Source organism: Saccoglossus kowalevskii, chromosome 10 (assembly GCF_978046115.1).
Source record: "Saccoglossus kowalevskii chromosome 10, keSacKowa6.1, whole genome shotgun sequence".
Classification (NCBI taxonomy): Eukaryota; Metazoa; Hemichordata; class Enteropneusta; family Harrimaniidae; genus Saccoglossus; species Saccoglossus kowalevskii.
Window position 1 is genome coordinate 32,738,850 of NC_140650.1, and position 17,688 is coordinate 32,756,537.

At 36.2% G+C, this 17,688-nt stretch overlaps 1 protein-coding gene across 1 annotated transcript in view; it reads right to left on the reverse strand.

Annotated features, from left to right (window-relative positions):
• Window positions 1-9,023: 9,023 nt before the first annotated feature.
• LOC100370894 (uncharacterized) overlaps window positions 9,024-17,688 on the reverse strand; it is a 53,012-nt gene continuing 44,347 nt past the window's right edge. Inside the window, exons 27-29 of the mRNA XM_085504674.1 lie at window positions 13,299-13,449; window positions 12,573-12,701; window positions 9,024-10,620 (exon numbers count right to left, since the gene is read on the reverse strand). Coding sequence (XP_085360800.1) covers window positions 9,521-10,620; window positions 12,573-12,701; window positions 13,299-13,449 — 1,380 coding nt within the window. The 3' untranslated portion in view covers window positions 9,024-9,520. The remainder of the gene's footprint in view (window positions 10,621-12,572; window positions 12,702-13,298; window positions 13,450-17,688) is intronic.

Consider the following 17,688-nt stretch of genomic DNA (forward strand, 5'->3'; position numbering starts at 1 on the left):
CAGGCATATCAGTGATAGTGATATTTAGTTTTCGATTACAACGCACAGTTCCAGATAATTGTATGCAATGTGTTTTGCTGTTTTAGTTGGATGTTTATAGACGTTTATAGACAAGCGCACACATTTGAATCAGTCATGCTGAAAGATTGTTGATGGCTCAGCCAAAATATACAGTAACACGTGGTAGATACATACAACCAATCAGCAGTCAGCTTTGATGAATAACAAGTAGATGCGCTGCTACCTGACCTTGCTCTATTTAATGTGGTGATTGGTTACTGGTAATGTCTAACTGTCAATCAATTGTGCAAGTAGTTAATTAAATCATACAAACTGAATGAATGTGGTCAAAGATAATGAGACGTATGGGATAATGAGTTTATTCGTAGCACAGATATACACGTGACCTAGACATTGTGGCTGCAAGGTTCTCAAGACTATGGTTAGGCCTTATGTGATTTGTCAATCAATTTACTTATGTATTCATCAATCTCTTCAATACGGAATATTTCAAATTAGGCTTGACATTTGTCACATGACCATATTGACATTGCAAATGTCAGTAGAAGAATATGGATGGCTGTATGTTGTTATGTTTATAATGATTTATTTTATTCGACCGAATACTGTTGTGAGTTCTGCATATGCAACATTTTTAGATCACATTCCGATCAGAAAGTATGAAATATCAAACAAAACTATCAATATATGTATATATGTTTTCGTTCATATTGTATTTTGAATATGGCGGAGTATTGAGCCATTTTGAAAGGGTGCAATACCTGTAACCATTCGCAGCGGGTCTCCAAAACTGAATTTTAGTGCCACGGACAACTGTATTTACATTTAACTAATTTCAAAGTAGGTACTCACAATTAGGCAATTTAAGCTCTTATATATTGACAAGTAAAACAGTTGTTAAACTTTAAATAAGCTGATAGGTTCCAGCAAATTTGTATATACATGTATGTATATGTGTATTATTATGACATTGGCAGCTAATATTGTTCGATTGAAAAAGTGCACAATAAACATAAACATCTCCTATCTTCGAGACAGCTCCATTATGGCATTATCCACTGCCCGTCGTAATTATGCTCTTTGTAAAACAAACGTTGGTGTGAACGTAATAACGATCTTATCTTTATAATTATCGGGTGCACATTTGTTCTAGTGAGACCATGGTACATTTCTTGGCCGTGCAGAAAAACATCATCACGATTTGTAAAAGGGCCAAAATAAACGATTAAGCATTGTTTGAGCATTAACGTAATCAGATGTCAATTACATTACCAACAAAATAATGTGTCACTATGTCACGTTCTCGTAATTAGATAACGATTTACGAGTAATACGGATACAACCGACATCAAGGAAACGTGTCTTAACGATAACTCTGTCACTAGTAATTCTTTAAATATTTATCACAACAACACAGCACGATTTATATTGATGCAAAGCAATTTAGATAATGTACATCCCTGTATAGACGATTCTTTTGAGTTAGTGCACACCATAGTAATGCATCAATTTGTGCATGTTTAAGTAGAAACAGGTAAATTAGGTCAGCGACGCTCATTGCAAATGGGACATGATTGCCTGTTCGCGGAGATGGTTGTAAGAGGCTATGCTGAAAACTCACCAAATACACTTGAAATATTATTAGTAAATGGCAACATTTACTGAACATTATCCGATAGAGGTACTGTGTTTTAAAACCGTTCAATATTTACATCTCTTTGAATGTTGTAAGTATTTGTACTCGGCGAATATGAATATTCAATTCAAACAATAATGAGTATTTGTTGTAAGTTAATAGTGTTCAATTGTATAGCACCTTCGGTCGCTTCGCCAAAGAGATACGTATAGTAGACTATATTGTAGATAGAATGTGTACACTCATTACACTTAAATGTATCATACCGCTGCTAACTTAACACTTTTAAACAAATGCTCTTGTAAATATTTCTAGTTTTGATACATCTCAAATAGACTAATTTCCAATATTAGAGCAGCAAATGTATTCATACAATTGGAATAAGACATCCAAGTACCTTTTAATACACCTATTGCAAGACCAGAATAAAAATCCCCCAATTAGAAACAGCAATTAGTTCTTGTAAAAACAAAAAATCTGACGGTTATGACCGATATCAAATGAAAGGATTAAGTCAGGCAGAAAAACACTTATTATACAGAACACAATTGGAACTATTTCGGGATAATTGGATTCGCTTAAAATGTGCTACTGTAGGGTAGTATTGTTCTTAATTTCTTCATGTCTGATATCAATACAAGAAATTATCAGAAAAAAATCTAAAACGAACAAATAAAATATTTCTGAGAAAACAAACCATTACAGTAGCACATTTTAAGCGAATCCAATTATCGCGAAATAGTTCCAATTGTGTTACAGCTAATTACAGTGGTAAATTTCCAAGGGCTTGGAATTTAGGAGTCATCCCATCAGGGGATCTAGTCCCAAAGTCAGAAATGCTATACATTCAAGTGTCTCAAAATTTAGTCATGATTTTCAATAAATCTGACAAAAGCATAAATTTGTAATTAATGGAAAGCAAATGGAAAATGTTTCTCCGCATACCTACCTATAATTAAAATTAAATGTAGCAGAAGATCTCTACCACAGTGCTAAAGCTCTCTTTAAAATAAAACAGTTACTATACTCTGTAAGCAATACTCAACATTCCTAAAACTATTTGATATTATGGTTAGACCGATCCTGATCACTACACCAGCCTTTACCACATCGTCTTTGGAAATGCTTAGACTCAAACTGACATTCAATTCTTAATTAATATTTGGTACTGTTGTGGGTGACTTTCCTACCATATTAGACGCATAATAGAGGAATTATATTTGCTGTGGCATAAAGGGATAGAAAGAATGTATTTGATTCTGCATACATCAAACACGGTATCACTCCAGTGTCTCTCATATAATTGCACTGAGTTTGGTCAGATGTTTTTTCAGTGCTATTCTGAGCTTGAGAATAACCTGTATGTGTGAATAAGAAACCGCAGACATGATCATGGGGCCTCACCCACGGATGACACAATAGCAGTGGCAGTAGCTGTAGGATATAACCTTGAATCGACCAGCATGGAGCTATCATAGTTACCCCAGACCATTCGTCCGAATGGTCTGGGGTATATCATAGTCAGCATAGCGTTGGGATGACAATGAAGTATTCAATTGATAGCGTGTCCATGCATGAGTTGTCTAGCATTTTATGCGTGTAACATTAGTGGTGTGGTAAATTGTGAATTTCCCGGATGTTCAATTTGATAATGATTTGCATATCAGGAGAGGATTTCAGAGTCAAGATGTTAAGAAACTGTGACTTTGACCCCCCCCCCCCCCCCCATTCTTTTACAAGGTAGGTGATAGTCATGATGGTGACATCTCAGAAAAAACATTCTGCCTTGGATTGATTGAAAGACCTCTAGAGCAAGCTGAGCCGCATCCAACTGAAGTGTTTATGGTTCTGTGTTTTGTCCCAGATTCCCCGTGTATGTTGGTCCGTCATGTGTGCCCTCAACCTTCATCATACACTGCTCTAACGATTTAATTGAATTGAATTAATACTGTCCATCAAAACGAGATGAAACGTTTCCCACCATGATGTATTCATTGTTCAACTTGACCAGCAAGTCCAGGTTTGCCCTCCATGTCAGATGTCTTCAACAGAAGTTGTGAAATTGGTCTTAGCTAAGTTGCATGTGACAGCAGTCAGCAGATATAAACATTCCCACAGCACTCATCAGTTGTCACAGTGTTGCTGTTGTCTGTAGATCCACGATGTGGGTTATTTAGGGTTGAAAGACCACCAAATGTCTGTCTATATCCATTCCAGGAATGCAAGGTGCTTTGACAGGTGTTTTTGTAAGCCAGTCATCACTTAAAAAGTCGGTTTACTAGTAAGTTTTACTATCATTGCCCTTTGTATACACCAACTTTGAATTGGTATCTTATCACTTCAACTGAAAACCTAAAAGCAAGGCTGACTGTCCAGATATATTGGAATATGTAGGCAAGCTTCTTCAGATTCAACTCTGCAATGCTAAGAAATCCTCAGTTTGATAAACTCCGTTTTATTAACTGAATGTATCTAACTTAATGTTGTTCAGAAGAGACTGATTCGAAACTGGTTTCAGGTCACCTGAAGCTTTTCCTACTTAACGAGCTAATGAAGAAAAAGAAACTTGGCCCTATGTATCACACGACTGCACCTTTCTCCATCAGTGCTGTAATTTCTGCCAGAATTATTCCCACTTCCTATTTGCTCCTTGGCAATGGACCAGCAGCGTGCTTTTGATCTTTGTCAAGAGGTTGGAAAATGGAACAAAATCTTGTGCCCTTGCTCTAGCACTGACAGAGCAAACTTGTCAGAAACTGATGTCTTACAGTGTTGAGACAAACAGTTATCAGTCAAATAAGAATCAGCAGCAGAGTTGAATCCAATGCAGCCGGGATATGCATTGGCAATGGCAATGGCACTGGACTGAATATCGTAGAGATAACAGACTTAGCGAACCCCAACAATGTAGAAGCCATGGAAATGTAATCACCCTCCTACAAGTCTCCAAGCAAATAAATTTCAACAGCGGGTTAAGTAGTGATGCAACATGTTCTTCCAGTACAAGCTTAACCAGTTCCATGTAAAATTGTTGTGCTAGTACTGTGTAGATAATGAACCAACCAGAGCCTTCATTTAAGCAACTTTGTTCAATCACTATTTTGAATTAAATTACTTATTCTAACGAGTTGCCTTGCAATAAAGCAACCAGGCAGTAGCACCGCATGATGTTTACCTCCAATGCATTAGAACCCGCCTATACATTAGAAAAGTTGGAGAGTTTCACAGTAGCAAGTTCAGCATTGTAGTGTCTTTGGATGTTGATTTCCCATTTGTCATTGCCCCAAGCACACAAACGGCAAGGTGACTAGGATACTACATTCACAACCACATACATAACACTTATTATGTTGCCAACAATGTACAGAAGCATCAAAATTAGGTTTCAAAATAGTCTAAGTTCTATTACCACTATGTAATTTCACACTGGACAAAACGAATGACACTTTTACAGACTGAATCAAATAAAAATCTATTCTTTCACTTTGCAAACTATGACTGAAGGTGATAAGGTTTTTGTTTTATTTCTAAAATAATGAAATTTGTATTTATTATCGATTCTGTCTGTAAAACCTCCCATTTATTCATTCTGGCGTGACACAACATCAACTGAACTGAACGGTACAAGCCCTTGTGAATTTACGCAATCTAACACTATCAAGAAGAGATTCAGGTCAGGTACAAGGACCACAAGAATTTCAATCAATCAATCAGTTTAACAATCAATTTAATTAAGAACATTGGTACCATATAAACAGTATGTAAAAAAAACTTGAATTACAGCCCAAAATGTAAATGACTCTAAAGTTGCACAAATTTACTACATATACTGAGCCCTCGATTGGTTGTTTAAGGGTCACATGCATAAACACCAACTCAATTGGTCCCCTGCTATTCCCTTGCATTAAGGCAGTTATTATTAACTACAAATTTAAATTGTAAAAATCATCGACTGAACAAATCTCTCGACACAAAACTGGTAATTTGGTGTACTATTACAAAAAAGGCACTAGTCTGCATATAAAATATGATGAAATTATTTAATATGATACAAAATTATCAATATGTTGCCACTGATCTTGGATACATTGTTAGTTTTTCAGCGTAAATTTGGGTTGAACATTTTGCACATTGTCACTTATTTCACAGTCATTACCTTGTTAATTTCAGGTATAATTCTGGATCTACATTGTAACAAATGTCAATATTTGTGCAAAAATCCACCAGTGGCCAACAAAGACAAGTGACTGAGTATTCTGCTTGTCAAAGCTATGGAACCAAGGAATTATGTGGTTATACGCCATTATAAGACACTTAACCAATAGTATCCTATGAAAATCTGCCTAAAGACCAAGACAAAAATTGTATACATAAAGCCTATCAAAGAATATCAAGAAAATGCATTTGGTTTGACAGCAGATTTGGTCCAGACATGCAACATGTAAATGCAACACTATTTTTGAAATGCACATGTCAATAAAAGCAAACTGGCAGTTTTTTAAAAAAAGGAAAACGAAATATAAATGTATAGAATTTGTTGAGCATTCAAATTGGATTAATTAACATTTGACTAGGACTATACAAACACATTGCTACCTCATTCATAGATAAAGTTATTCAGTTATATAATCAGCACCCCTCCATGCCTCTAAAATGTGCCTCTATTTACTATAAAAATACAGCACAATACATTATTACATTAAAAACTACTACTGTCTCCACAAAAGCTGACTCAATAATAAAATACATCATATTCCTAGTACAGTTGTATATTATATTAAAGGCTATAACATTTCATTCAGTAGTGATTCACTGATAGGAAATACTAATAAATTAACAAAGCTAAATTATGAAACTAAGGTGGACTATAAATCATGTAAAATATATTTCTATTCTGAGATTGCATTAATTGATTTCAGTTTGAAATCTGTTAGACTTGTAGAAAAATCCAATCCCTAAATGTTGTTGTACATCTACAGGCAAAGAGATTTTTTTCTGTACAAGTTAGATGATACATTTGCAGTGATTGGTTTCAAGAAAAGTCTGTCTTGAATTTTGCTATATAAAAAGAAAGAAAGTGTGTCTTTGCACATCAAAACTACAATAGAAATAAAATGGATCTTTGAAGTAAACTGTACTACAAAAACTAATGTTTTATATAGCTGGTGGAGCAGAATAATTCACGAATATGTGCACAAAGCAGGGTGAAGTGAGCACATCGTCCTGGCAGGCTAAGCAGCACTATGCATGTAATATATTGTCAACAGGCCATGCCAGCACAGTCAAGAATAGAAAGAAGACATAATTAAATAGTTTCCACTGATTTGTAACTTACAAACACCCACCATGGCGTAAATTAGATTCATGGATGTTTCACAAATTGCTGCAAAAACGTGTTAAAATTACCACATGCAGGCTTTTGTTGTTGATATTTTGATGTTCTTTCTTATATATGACACTTTAAACTACATAGGTCTATCTATCTGTTATTACCTGTGTGTGCTAATAAGCTTTATTCCCATGTCATATGGAAGGTACATTTGAAAGCAATACAGTCGCCACACAGTACACACATGTTAATAAACAATGACTCTTCATACATGTCACATGGGACCCATAATGACCATGGCGAGTAGCAAGAGGTAATTAAAAATTATTGTTTAAACACAGAGCTGGATGAAATGGTCAAGATAAAGTAGTTTCTAAAAATGATTAGATAGCCAAAGTCATTATCAAACTGTTCATAACTATGTAAATGTAAATCAAAGAAAGCTTAGAAAGAACTCCCGTGTGCTGAGAGTATTACTTGTACACGAGATATTGATGGAAAAGCTAAAAACGAATTATGTAAATCAGGTAACTAATATGAACAGAACAGAACAAAAAAATTATGAATTATTATGCTAATTAGAGAATGAATATTAATCAAAATTAATCAGGCCTGTCTATTGTCCTAGAGCATTTATGTACCAAATTTTATTCAAATGTGATCAATTGAGATATCAGTGTTAATTAGGTTAATTATGTTAATTAGGTGATTAATAAGCATAAATATCCACCAAAAACTAATTGGGTTTCTGCATAGTTCTCTTTAAAAGTTTCATTAAAATTCAATCTGTGGTTCTTTATATATCAGTGGAACATTATGCAAATTAGGTAATTAATATCCAATTAAAACTAATCAGGTGTCTGCATAATCCTAGAAGATCTATGTAGCAAGTGTCATTGAAATATGATGATTACTACTTGATATATCAAAAGCTGAAAATTAATTAATTATGCAAATTAGGTAATTAATATGTACTGATATTACCCTAAAAACTATCAGGTCTGTGCAGTGTCCTATGACATCTATGTAGCAAGTCTCATTGAAATATGATGATTACTACTTGAAATATCAAAAGCTGAAAATTAATTAATTATGCTAATTAGGTAATTAATATGTACTCGTATTACCCTAAAAACTATCAGGTCTGTGCAGTGTCCTATGACATCTATGTACCAAGTGTCATTGAAATGTGATGATTACTACTTGAAATATCAAAAGCTGAAAATTAATTAATTATGCAAATTAGCTAATTAATATATACTGATATTACCCTAAAAACTATCAGGTTTGTGCAATGTCCTATGACATCTATGTATGAGATATCAGTGGAAAAGCCGAAAATTGATTAATCACTATGCAAATTAGGTAATTAATATTGCACAGATTTGTACCCAAAACTAATCAAATCTGCGCATTAGTTTGGAGCATCTGTGTGCCAAGTTTCATCAAAATCCAATGAGTGGTTCTTTAGATATCAGTGGAACAGTCATGGAACATCTAAAAATCAGCTAATTATCATGCAAATTAGGTAATTAATATGCATGGATTTTTACCAAAACCTAATCAAATCTGCGCATTGGCCCAGAGCATTTATGCACCAAGTTTCATCAAAAACTGATGTATGGTTCTTGAGATATCAGTGGAAAAGACGAACACACATACATACACACACACACACGCACACACGCACACACACACACACACACACACACACACATACACACTAACTGCAAAGACTCCCATTTTGTACTTCGCACACGGGAGTCAAAAAGCAATCATGCTATGTTTATATTTTGATTGTCTTATTCAATAAGGATTAGATGATATTAAACTATAAATTGAATACTGTAAAATGCTTTATTTTAGCTGGAATTAATTTTTGACGAATAGACATTTTCAATGTTTTTTGATGAGTTGAATGTAAAATATAGGAAAAAAATATATTTGCTAGATTTTATTTTCAATGAATTATTTTCCTTCAGTGAAAATAGTGAAAATTAATTCCAAGCAAAAATACATTATTCAACCAAACAAATATTACAGTAAGAAATCTATGGTAACTTATGTTCTCTGTTTGGTACATACAAATGTATAAATATTGCATAAACTTGTGGCACTGTGTGTGCTAATATAAAAGATCATCCCTGATTGGTTTAGTAGTGGCGTAATATGATTGGTGACTTCTTCTCTTAAAAACTGACTGTATGACTGAGAGTAGAGTGAATAAAAAAAATGGTCAGAAAGATACATAATTACGTAAATGACATGATGGGATGTGACTCAACAAATGCAGCAGTCTGTTTAATGCGTCACCTGCTGAAAGCCTCTACTGCATTGTGTATATGGCATCAGCAGGAAATGTTAAAAATATAACAGTCAGTTTAGAGAATGAAGTTGGTTAAAATAGAGCAGTCAATTTAAAATAGATCAGTCAGTTTAAAATGAAGCAGTCAGTTCAAAATCGATCAAAATCGAAAATAGATTTAAAATAGAGCAGTCAGTTCAAAGGAGAATGCCAGTCACCTCTATAAACATCACAAACATCCAAAATTCCATTTTCTATTATTGAATTCATCCATAATTTCTTTTGGTACGTGTTTCAGAAAACGCCTCGATTTGGAGTCTTTCCCCTTCCGACAGTAAATAACTGAGAGGACGAAGAAGGAGTCCATAGCTTTGCTCTCCATTCCCAACTTAATGCGATGACAGTCATTGCCGTTGTTGTCACTGGGATAATCTGTTAAGGAATAGTTGGTTAAACCACTATGGTAACTGTAGAGCTCTTCATCATCAACTTCAGTAAAGCGATAAAGATGATTGGGTGAATAGATGAAGCGCAGTGTTTCCATGTGACCACTACTACCCACAGAGGAGGTAGTCCTTGAACTAGTGGGGGTGGAACTACGGGTAGTTGAGGTAGACGCTGACTGTTGAGTTTTGTTTCCATCAGGAGTACCAGCATCACCGCCACCAATCTCTGAATCATTTGTGCTTTCAGGCACAAAACCTACCCCTCCATCGTCATCAGGCAGAGTATCTCTATTGCTTGGGTCTTTACCACCAGATTCTACAGCAATCTGCTCTGTATTAACTGACTCTAACCCTTCTCTTCCATCAAAACTCACTAGCGATACCTCCTTAAGATTTTTCCCCCTCCTCTCACTGAGACGTTTTTTCTGTCCTCCATCTGATAGATTTCCTACCTCTTCTGAATGGTTCTGACTTTCAAAGACACTAGACTCCCTTCTTCCTTCCTTTGTACCATCCTCAGCCATATGCACCATAACTTCACCAACTACCTCATTTCTGGCACCTATCTGGCCCACACCCTCACTTACAACCTCATTCATGGCATCTATCTCACCCATACTATCGCTAACTACCTCACTCCTGGCACCTGTCTGTCTCACACAGTCACCACTTCCACCTCTTTCATCCATTGCATGTTCAGGACAAGATCTCATCTCATCAGTATCAATTGTAGAGGAACGTGCTCTTTCTAAAGAATTGCCATCAGAGTTACAGCTTCTCTGGAATTTGAGTGATGAATGTGGACGGCTATGAAAGGTTACTTCTGGATAGGGTGACGGCAGTGGAGAGGATGCATCTGTTGTGGTGGAGCTTCTAGCACGAGCTGAAAACAGATACAATAATCTCAATAAGCAACACACACTATTCTCAGAATATTTTGCATGGTTGTATATGTATGTGCTGATTATTTGTAACTGTAATATGAGTTGCAACACAGCAGCTATTTTCTCTGCATGGATTTGAAAATAAATAAATAAAATGTTAACGAAGAATTATCCTTGGGTGAAAATATGACAGTTTATGTACTATGTCATGCACATTGGATTATGGGTAATTTTAGCAGGGAGTTCATAATTATTGATTAATATATCCATTCTTTATAATTATTGATTAATATATCCATATTCAATTATTCTCATTCATTTGTAGTTTTCGCTGGTGCTAGCCAATTATTACAGACACTATTTCTATACAGTTAGATATCTGTCTAACTAAAACAAAAGGTTGGAATGTACATGTACTAGCTGGAAGCAGTATTTATATTTTTATCACAAAGTCACCCAATGATGCTGATCGCATTTGTCATTATTGATCTCTGATGGACTAAGTCTTATGTTTTGGAAGTCTGTTTATTCATCTGTGTGTTCATCTTCATTTCTTACACATGTCTAGATGGATTTTGTTCACAGTTGGTACAAAAACAAGTCATAATGGTTTACATAAGCATGTCAAGTTGTTGTTTTTTTCGTTTCATTGGTATTATATTTAACCAACTGGCAGACTTTTTTGTCAAAGAACACATAAAATAAACATTTTAACCTATCACCAACCATTTCTCAAGAGAATATAAAAGAACCACACAACACAAATACAGGGTGAATTGGGAGGATCCAGAATATTTGGAAGTAACCTGAAATAAATAATCAAAGAAAGCTTAGAAAGAACACTCGTGTGCTGAGAGTATTGAAGACACATTAAAAATTACTTGTACATGTACATGAGATATCCTAGAAGATCTATGTAGCAAATCTCATTGAAATACGATGATTAGTACTTGAGATATCAGGTAAATAGCTGAAAATTAACTAATTATGCTAATAAGGTCATTAATATGCACAAATATTTACCCAATCAAAGAAAGCTTAGAAAGAACTCCCATGTATCAAATGCTGAAAATTAATTAATTATGCAAATTAGGTAATTAATATGTACTGATATTACCATAAAAACTATCAGGTCTGTGCAGTGTCATATGACATCTATGTACCAAGTTTCATTGTAATGTGATGATTAGTACTTGAGATATCAGTGGAAAAACCGAAAATTGACTAATAATTATGCAAATTAGGTAATTAGTATCCACGGATTATTACCATAAACTAATCAAAACCTAGCATTAGTTCAGAGCGTGCATGTACAAAGTTTCATCAAAATCCAATGAGTGGTTGTTTAGATATCAGTGGAACAATCATGGAACAGCTAAAAATCAGCTAATTATCATGCAAATTAGGTAATTAATATGCATGGATTTTTACCAAAAACTGATCAAATCTGCGCATATGTTCAGAGCATCTATGTACCAAGTTTCATCAAAATCCAATGAGTGGTTCTTTAGATATCAGTGGAACAGTCATAGAACAGCTAAAAATTAGCTAATTATCATGCAAATTAGGTAATTAACGAGCATGGATTTTTACCAAAACCTAATCAAATCTGCGCATTGGCCCAGAGCATCTATGCAGCAAGTTTCATCAAAAACCGATGTATGGTTCTTGAGATAGCAGTGGAACAGTTGGACACACATACACACATACACACACACATACATACACAGACAGACAGACAGACAGACAGACAGACAGACAGACAGACAGACAGACAGACAGACAGACAGACAGACAGACAGACAGACAGACAGACAGACAGACAGACAGACAGACACACTAACTGCAATGACTCCCTTTTTGTGCTTCGCACACGGGAGTCAAAAAGATTAACCCCAAAATATTCAAAGTATCATAAAATCTTGAAAAACCACACAAACTATCAACATACTTGGAGAGACAAAGGTATTCATATCATCCACAGCTTGGCGTATCACACCAAGATCTAACAGTTTCTGAGCTAAAAGTCGAGCTTCATCAATCTCTAGTCTTTCCTCTGGAAATCCAATGTTAGCAGTTCCTGCAAAGTACAATACAGATTGATTTTAAGTATTACAATTAAAGAACGCTTCTTCTATTTAAATTGGTACCTGCCATGTCTCCTGATTCCCAGCATCTACAATTGAAAGTGACGTAATGACTATGAACTGCTTTTAACTAGAGTAGGGCGACTCACAGGGATTCATAGGCAATTTATTCTAGGGGAACTCTGGCTGCATTAAAATACTGATTTATAGGTACTTCATAGCCTTGTTTGAAAAGTGAAATATATAAATCTTCTATATTATAATGAACCTGCACAGAACAGTCTATAGAAGTAATGAAAAAATAAATATGCAAATTAGTCTATTCATATGCAAATGACACATTCAGAAATTGTATAACATATTGCATATTGAAACATGTTGAATGTATAATGACAATGACATTTTATTATTCTAGATGCAGTAACATAAGTGTCATGAAGTGGCACTATGTTGATGGTATTTTCTCAGCTCTAAGTTGTGTTAACAGCTACACAACAAGGATATCTTTACATAAAAGTTAACACTTTGTTTGATGGGAAGCAATTGACAGCAGATTAGAGCACTAATTACGACAGATTGCCTCCACTTACCTTGAAAGGAATAATTGATCAGGATCCAGTCAACAAGCTGCTTACCACTGAAGCACTTACGGATGGTATGCAAGTCATGCCTCATTCTCTTTAACGTCTCTCTAGGTGGTAACTCCAAACTGATGTCTAATGAGCCATTTTCTCTGCTCTTCTATTATGGAAGACAAATGATCAAAGAAAAAATGTCAGGAAACTGGTTGTTGTAACTAAACCAATGAAGACATTGCATGTCAGAAGTGCAAGCCAACATTTGCTGTAGCCTTGTGATTGGTTAGAGCATGGTTTGCTCTTGTCTTGAAATTTGTTAGAGCATGGTTTGCTCTTGCCTTGTAATTGGTTAGAGCATGGTTAGCTGTAGCCTTGTAATTGGTTAGAACATGGTTTGCTCTTGCCTTGTAATTGGTTAGAGCATGGTTAGCTGTAGCCTTGTAATCGGTTAGAGCGGTTTGCTCTTGCCTTGTAATTTGTTAAAGCATGGTTAGCTGTAGCCTTGTAATTGGTTAGAGCATGGTTAGCTGTAGCCTTGTGATTGGTTAGAGCATGGTTTGCTCTTGCCTTGTAATTGGTTAGAGCATGGTTTGCTCTTGCCTTGTAATTGGTTAGAACATGGTTTGCTCTTGCCTTGTGTTTGGTCAGAGCATGGTTTGCTGTAGCCTTGTAATTGGTTAGAGCATGGTTAGCTGTAGCCTTGTGATTGGTTAGAGCATGGTTTGCTCTTGCCTTGTAATTGGTTAGAGCATGGTTAGCTGTAGCCTTGTAATTGGTTAGAACATGGTTTGCTCTTGCCTTGTGTTTGGTCAGAGCATGGTTAGCTGTAGCCTTGTAATTGGTTAGAGCATGGTTTGCTCTTGCCTTGTAATTGGTTAGAACATGGTTTGCTCTTGCCTTGTGTTTGGTCAGAGCATGGTTTGCTGTAGCCTTGTAATTGGTTAGAGCATGGTTAGCTGTAGCCTTGTGTTTGGTTAGAGCATGGTTTGCTCTTGCCTTGTAACTGGTTAGAGCATGGTTTGCTGTAGCCTTGTGATTGGTTAGAGCATGGTTTGCTCTTGCCTTATGATTGGTTAGAGCATGGTTTGCTGTAGCCTTGTATTTGGTTAGAGCATGGTTAGCTGTAGCCTTGTGATTGGTTAAAGCATGGTTTGCTCTTGCCTTGTAATTGGTTAGAGCATGGTTTGCTGTAGCCTTGTAATTGGTTAAAGCATGGTTTGCTCTTGCCTTGTAAGTGGTTAGAGCATGGTTAGCTCTTGCCTTGTAATTGGTTAGAGCATGGTTTGCTGTAGCCTTGTAATTGGTTAGAGCATGGTTAGCTGTAGCCTTGTAATTGGTTAGAGCATGGTTTGCTCTTGCCTTGTAATTGGTTAGAGCATGGTTTGCTGTAGCCTTGTAATTGATTAGAGCATGGTTTGCTCTTGCCTTGTAATTGGTTAGAGCATGGTTTGCTGTGGCCTTGTAATTGGTTAGAGCATGGTTAGCTGTAGCCTTGTAATTGGTTAGAGCATGGTTAGCTGTAGCCTTGTAATTGGTTAAAGCATGGTTAGCTGTAGCCTTGTGATTGGTTAGAGCATGGTTTGCTCTTGCCTTGTAATTGGTTAGAGCATGGTTTGCTGTAGCCTTGTAATTGGTTAGAGCATGGTTAGCTGTAGCCTTGTAATTGGTTAGAGCATGCTTTGCTGTAGCCTTGTGATTGGTTAGAGCATGGTTAGCTGTAGCCTTGTAATTGGTTAGAGCATGCTTTGCTGTAGCCTTGTGATTGGTTAGAGCATGGTTAGCTGTAGCCTTGTAATTGGTTAGAGCATGGTTAGCTGTAGCCTTGTGATTGGTTAGAGCATGGTTAGCTGTAGCCTTGTAATTGGTTAGAGCATGGTTAGCTGTAGCCTTGTGATTGGTTAGAGCATGGTTAACTGTAGCCTTGTAATTGGTTAGAGCATGGTTTGCTGTAGCCTTGTAATTGGTTAGAGCATGGTTAGCTGTAGCCTTGTGATTGGTTAGAGCATGGTTAGCTCTTGCCTTGTAATTGGTTAGAGCATGGTTAGCTGTAGCCTTGTAATTGGTTAGAACATGGTTTGCTCTAGTCTTGTAATTGGTTAGAGCATGGTTAGCTGTAGCCTTGTGATTGGTTAGAGCATGGTTAGCTGTAGCCTTGTAATTGGTTAGAGCATGGTTAGCTGTAGCCTTGTAATTGGTTAGAGCATGGTTAGCTGTAGCCTTGTAATTGGTTAGAGCATGGTTAGCTGTAGCCTTGTGATTGGTTAGAGCATGGTTTGCTCTTGCCTTGTAATTGGTTAGAGCATGGTTAGCTGTAGCCTTGTGATTGGTTAGAGCATGGTTAGCTGTAGCCTTGTAATTGGTTAGAGCATGGTTAGCTGTAGCCTTGTAATTGGTTAGAGCATGGTTTGCTCTTGCCTTGTAATTGGTTGGAGCATGGTTTGCTGTAGCCTTGTAATTGGTTAGAGCATGGTTAGCTGTAGCCTTGTGATTGGTTAGAGCATGGTTTGCTCTTGCCTTGTAATTGGTTAGAGCATGGTTAGCTGTAGCCTTGTAATTGGTTAGAGCATGGTTTGCAGTAGCCTTGTGATTGGTTAGAGCATGGTTTGCTGTAGCCTTGTAATTGGTTAGAGCATGGTTAGCTGTAGCCTTGTGATTGGTTAGAGCATGGTTAGCTGTAGCCTTGTGATTGGTTAGAGCATGGTTTGCTGTAGCCTTGTAATTGGTTAGAGCATGGTTTGCTGTAGCCTTGTGATTGGTTAGAGCATGGTTTGCTGTAGCCTTGTAATTGGTTAGAGCATGGTTAGCTGTAGCCTTGTGATTGGTTAGAGCATGGTTTGCTGTAGCCTTGTAATTGGTTAGAGCATAGTGTGCTGTAGCCTTGTAATTGGTTAGAGCATGGTTTGCTGTAGCCTTGTGATTGGTTAGAGCATGGTTTGCTGTAGCCTTGTAATTGGTTAGAGCATAGTGTGCTGTAGCCTTGTAATTGGTTAGAGCATGGTTTGCTGTAGCCTTGTAATTGGTTAGAGCATGGTTAGCTGTAGCCTTGTGATTGGTTAGAGCATGGTTTGCTGTAGCCTTGTAATTGGTTAGAGCATGGTGTGCTGTAGCCTTGTAATTGGTTAGAGCATGGTTTGCTCTTGCCTTGTAATTGGTTAGAGCATGGTTTGCTGTAGCCTTGTGATTGGTTAGAGCATGGTTAGCTGTAGCCTTGTGATTGGTTAGAGCATGGTTTGCTGTAGCCTTGTGATTGGTTAGAGCATGGTTTGCTGTAGCCTTGTAATTGGTTAGAGCATGGTTAGCTGTAGCCTTGTGATTGGTTAGAGCATGGTTTGCTGTAGCCTTGTAATTGGTTAGAGCATAGTGTGCTGTAGCCTTGTAATTGGTTAGAGCATGGTGTGCTGTAGCCTTGTAATTGGTTAGAGCATGGTTTGCTCTTGCCTTGTATGTGTAAAGTTTGGTAACTGAAGTATATTATTTTAGCACATTCATATTATGGTTGTACATGTATACACCTAAAAACATCCACAATTTTCACATTGTTTGTTAAGATAAAAATAAATTAGGCTAATAATTTGCACAAAACATTAGACACCAACTTATTTCATTAGCAAGCATGTCGCTAATCTTAGCACAGGCTAGCCATGTTGAATCAAATCGAGAAATAAAACAACATGCATATACATGTATGCCTTATAATGTACTAGTTTGGTGCCTATTTAGAACCAAATCTGCCAATCCATGGTGGAGACATCAGTGTTAATGAACAAATAAAACTGACAGACAAAGGCCAGTATGGAATCCCAGTTTTATGATGGCTTATTAACCAATTCAGTGTCAAATTTAACTTCATTCACATTCACAAAATCAACATTTTTTGAATAGCAATTAAAGCCAATAAACAATTCTTCCTTATTTAGGCAAAATTAATACAAGCAGCCTATCGTCTGAGATAGCTCCGCTGTTAGCAATGCACATTTCAAATAAAGATATCATTAGAAAATGAACAATATGTATAGTATCAGAGCAATGGGACATGCTGTTTTCAACAAGAATTCAAAAATATCAGTTTTTACCAAAAATGACAAAAATAATCATCAAAATTAGATAATTGAAGATATCATCATAAAATGAACAAATCTGAAAGAGGTCCACATGTAGTACCTATACATGTAATATAAAAGCAATTGGACTTGCGGTTTATTACAAGAAGTCGAAAATATCAGTTTTTACCAAAAATGACAAAAATATTCATAAAAATTAGAGAATTGAAGATATCATCATGAAATGAACAAATCTGAGAGAGGACCACAGTAGTACCTATACAATGTATATGTAATATCAAAGCAATTGGACTTGCAGTTTTTACCAAAAAGTCGAAAATATCACTTTTTACCAAAAATGA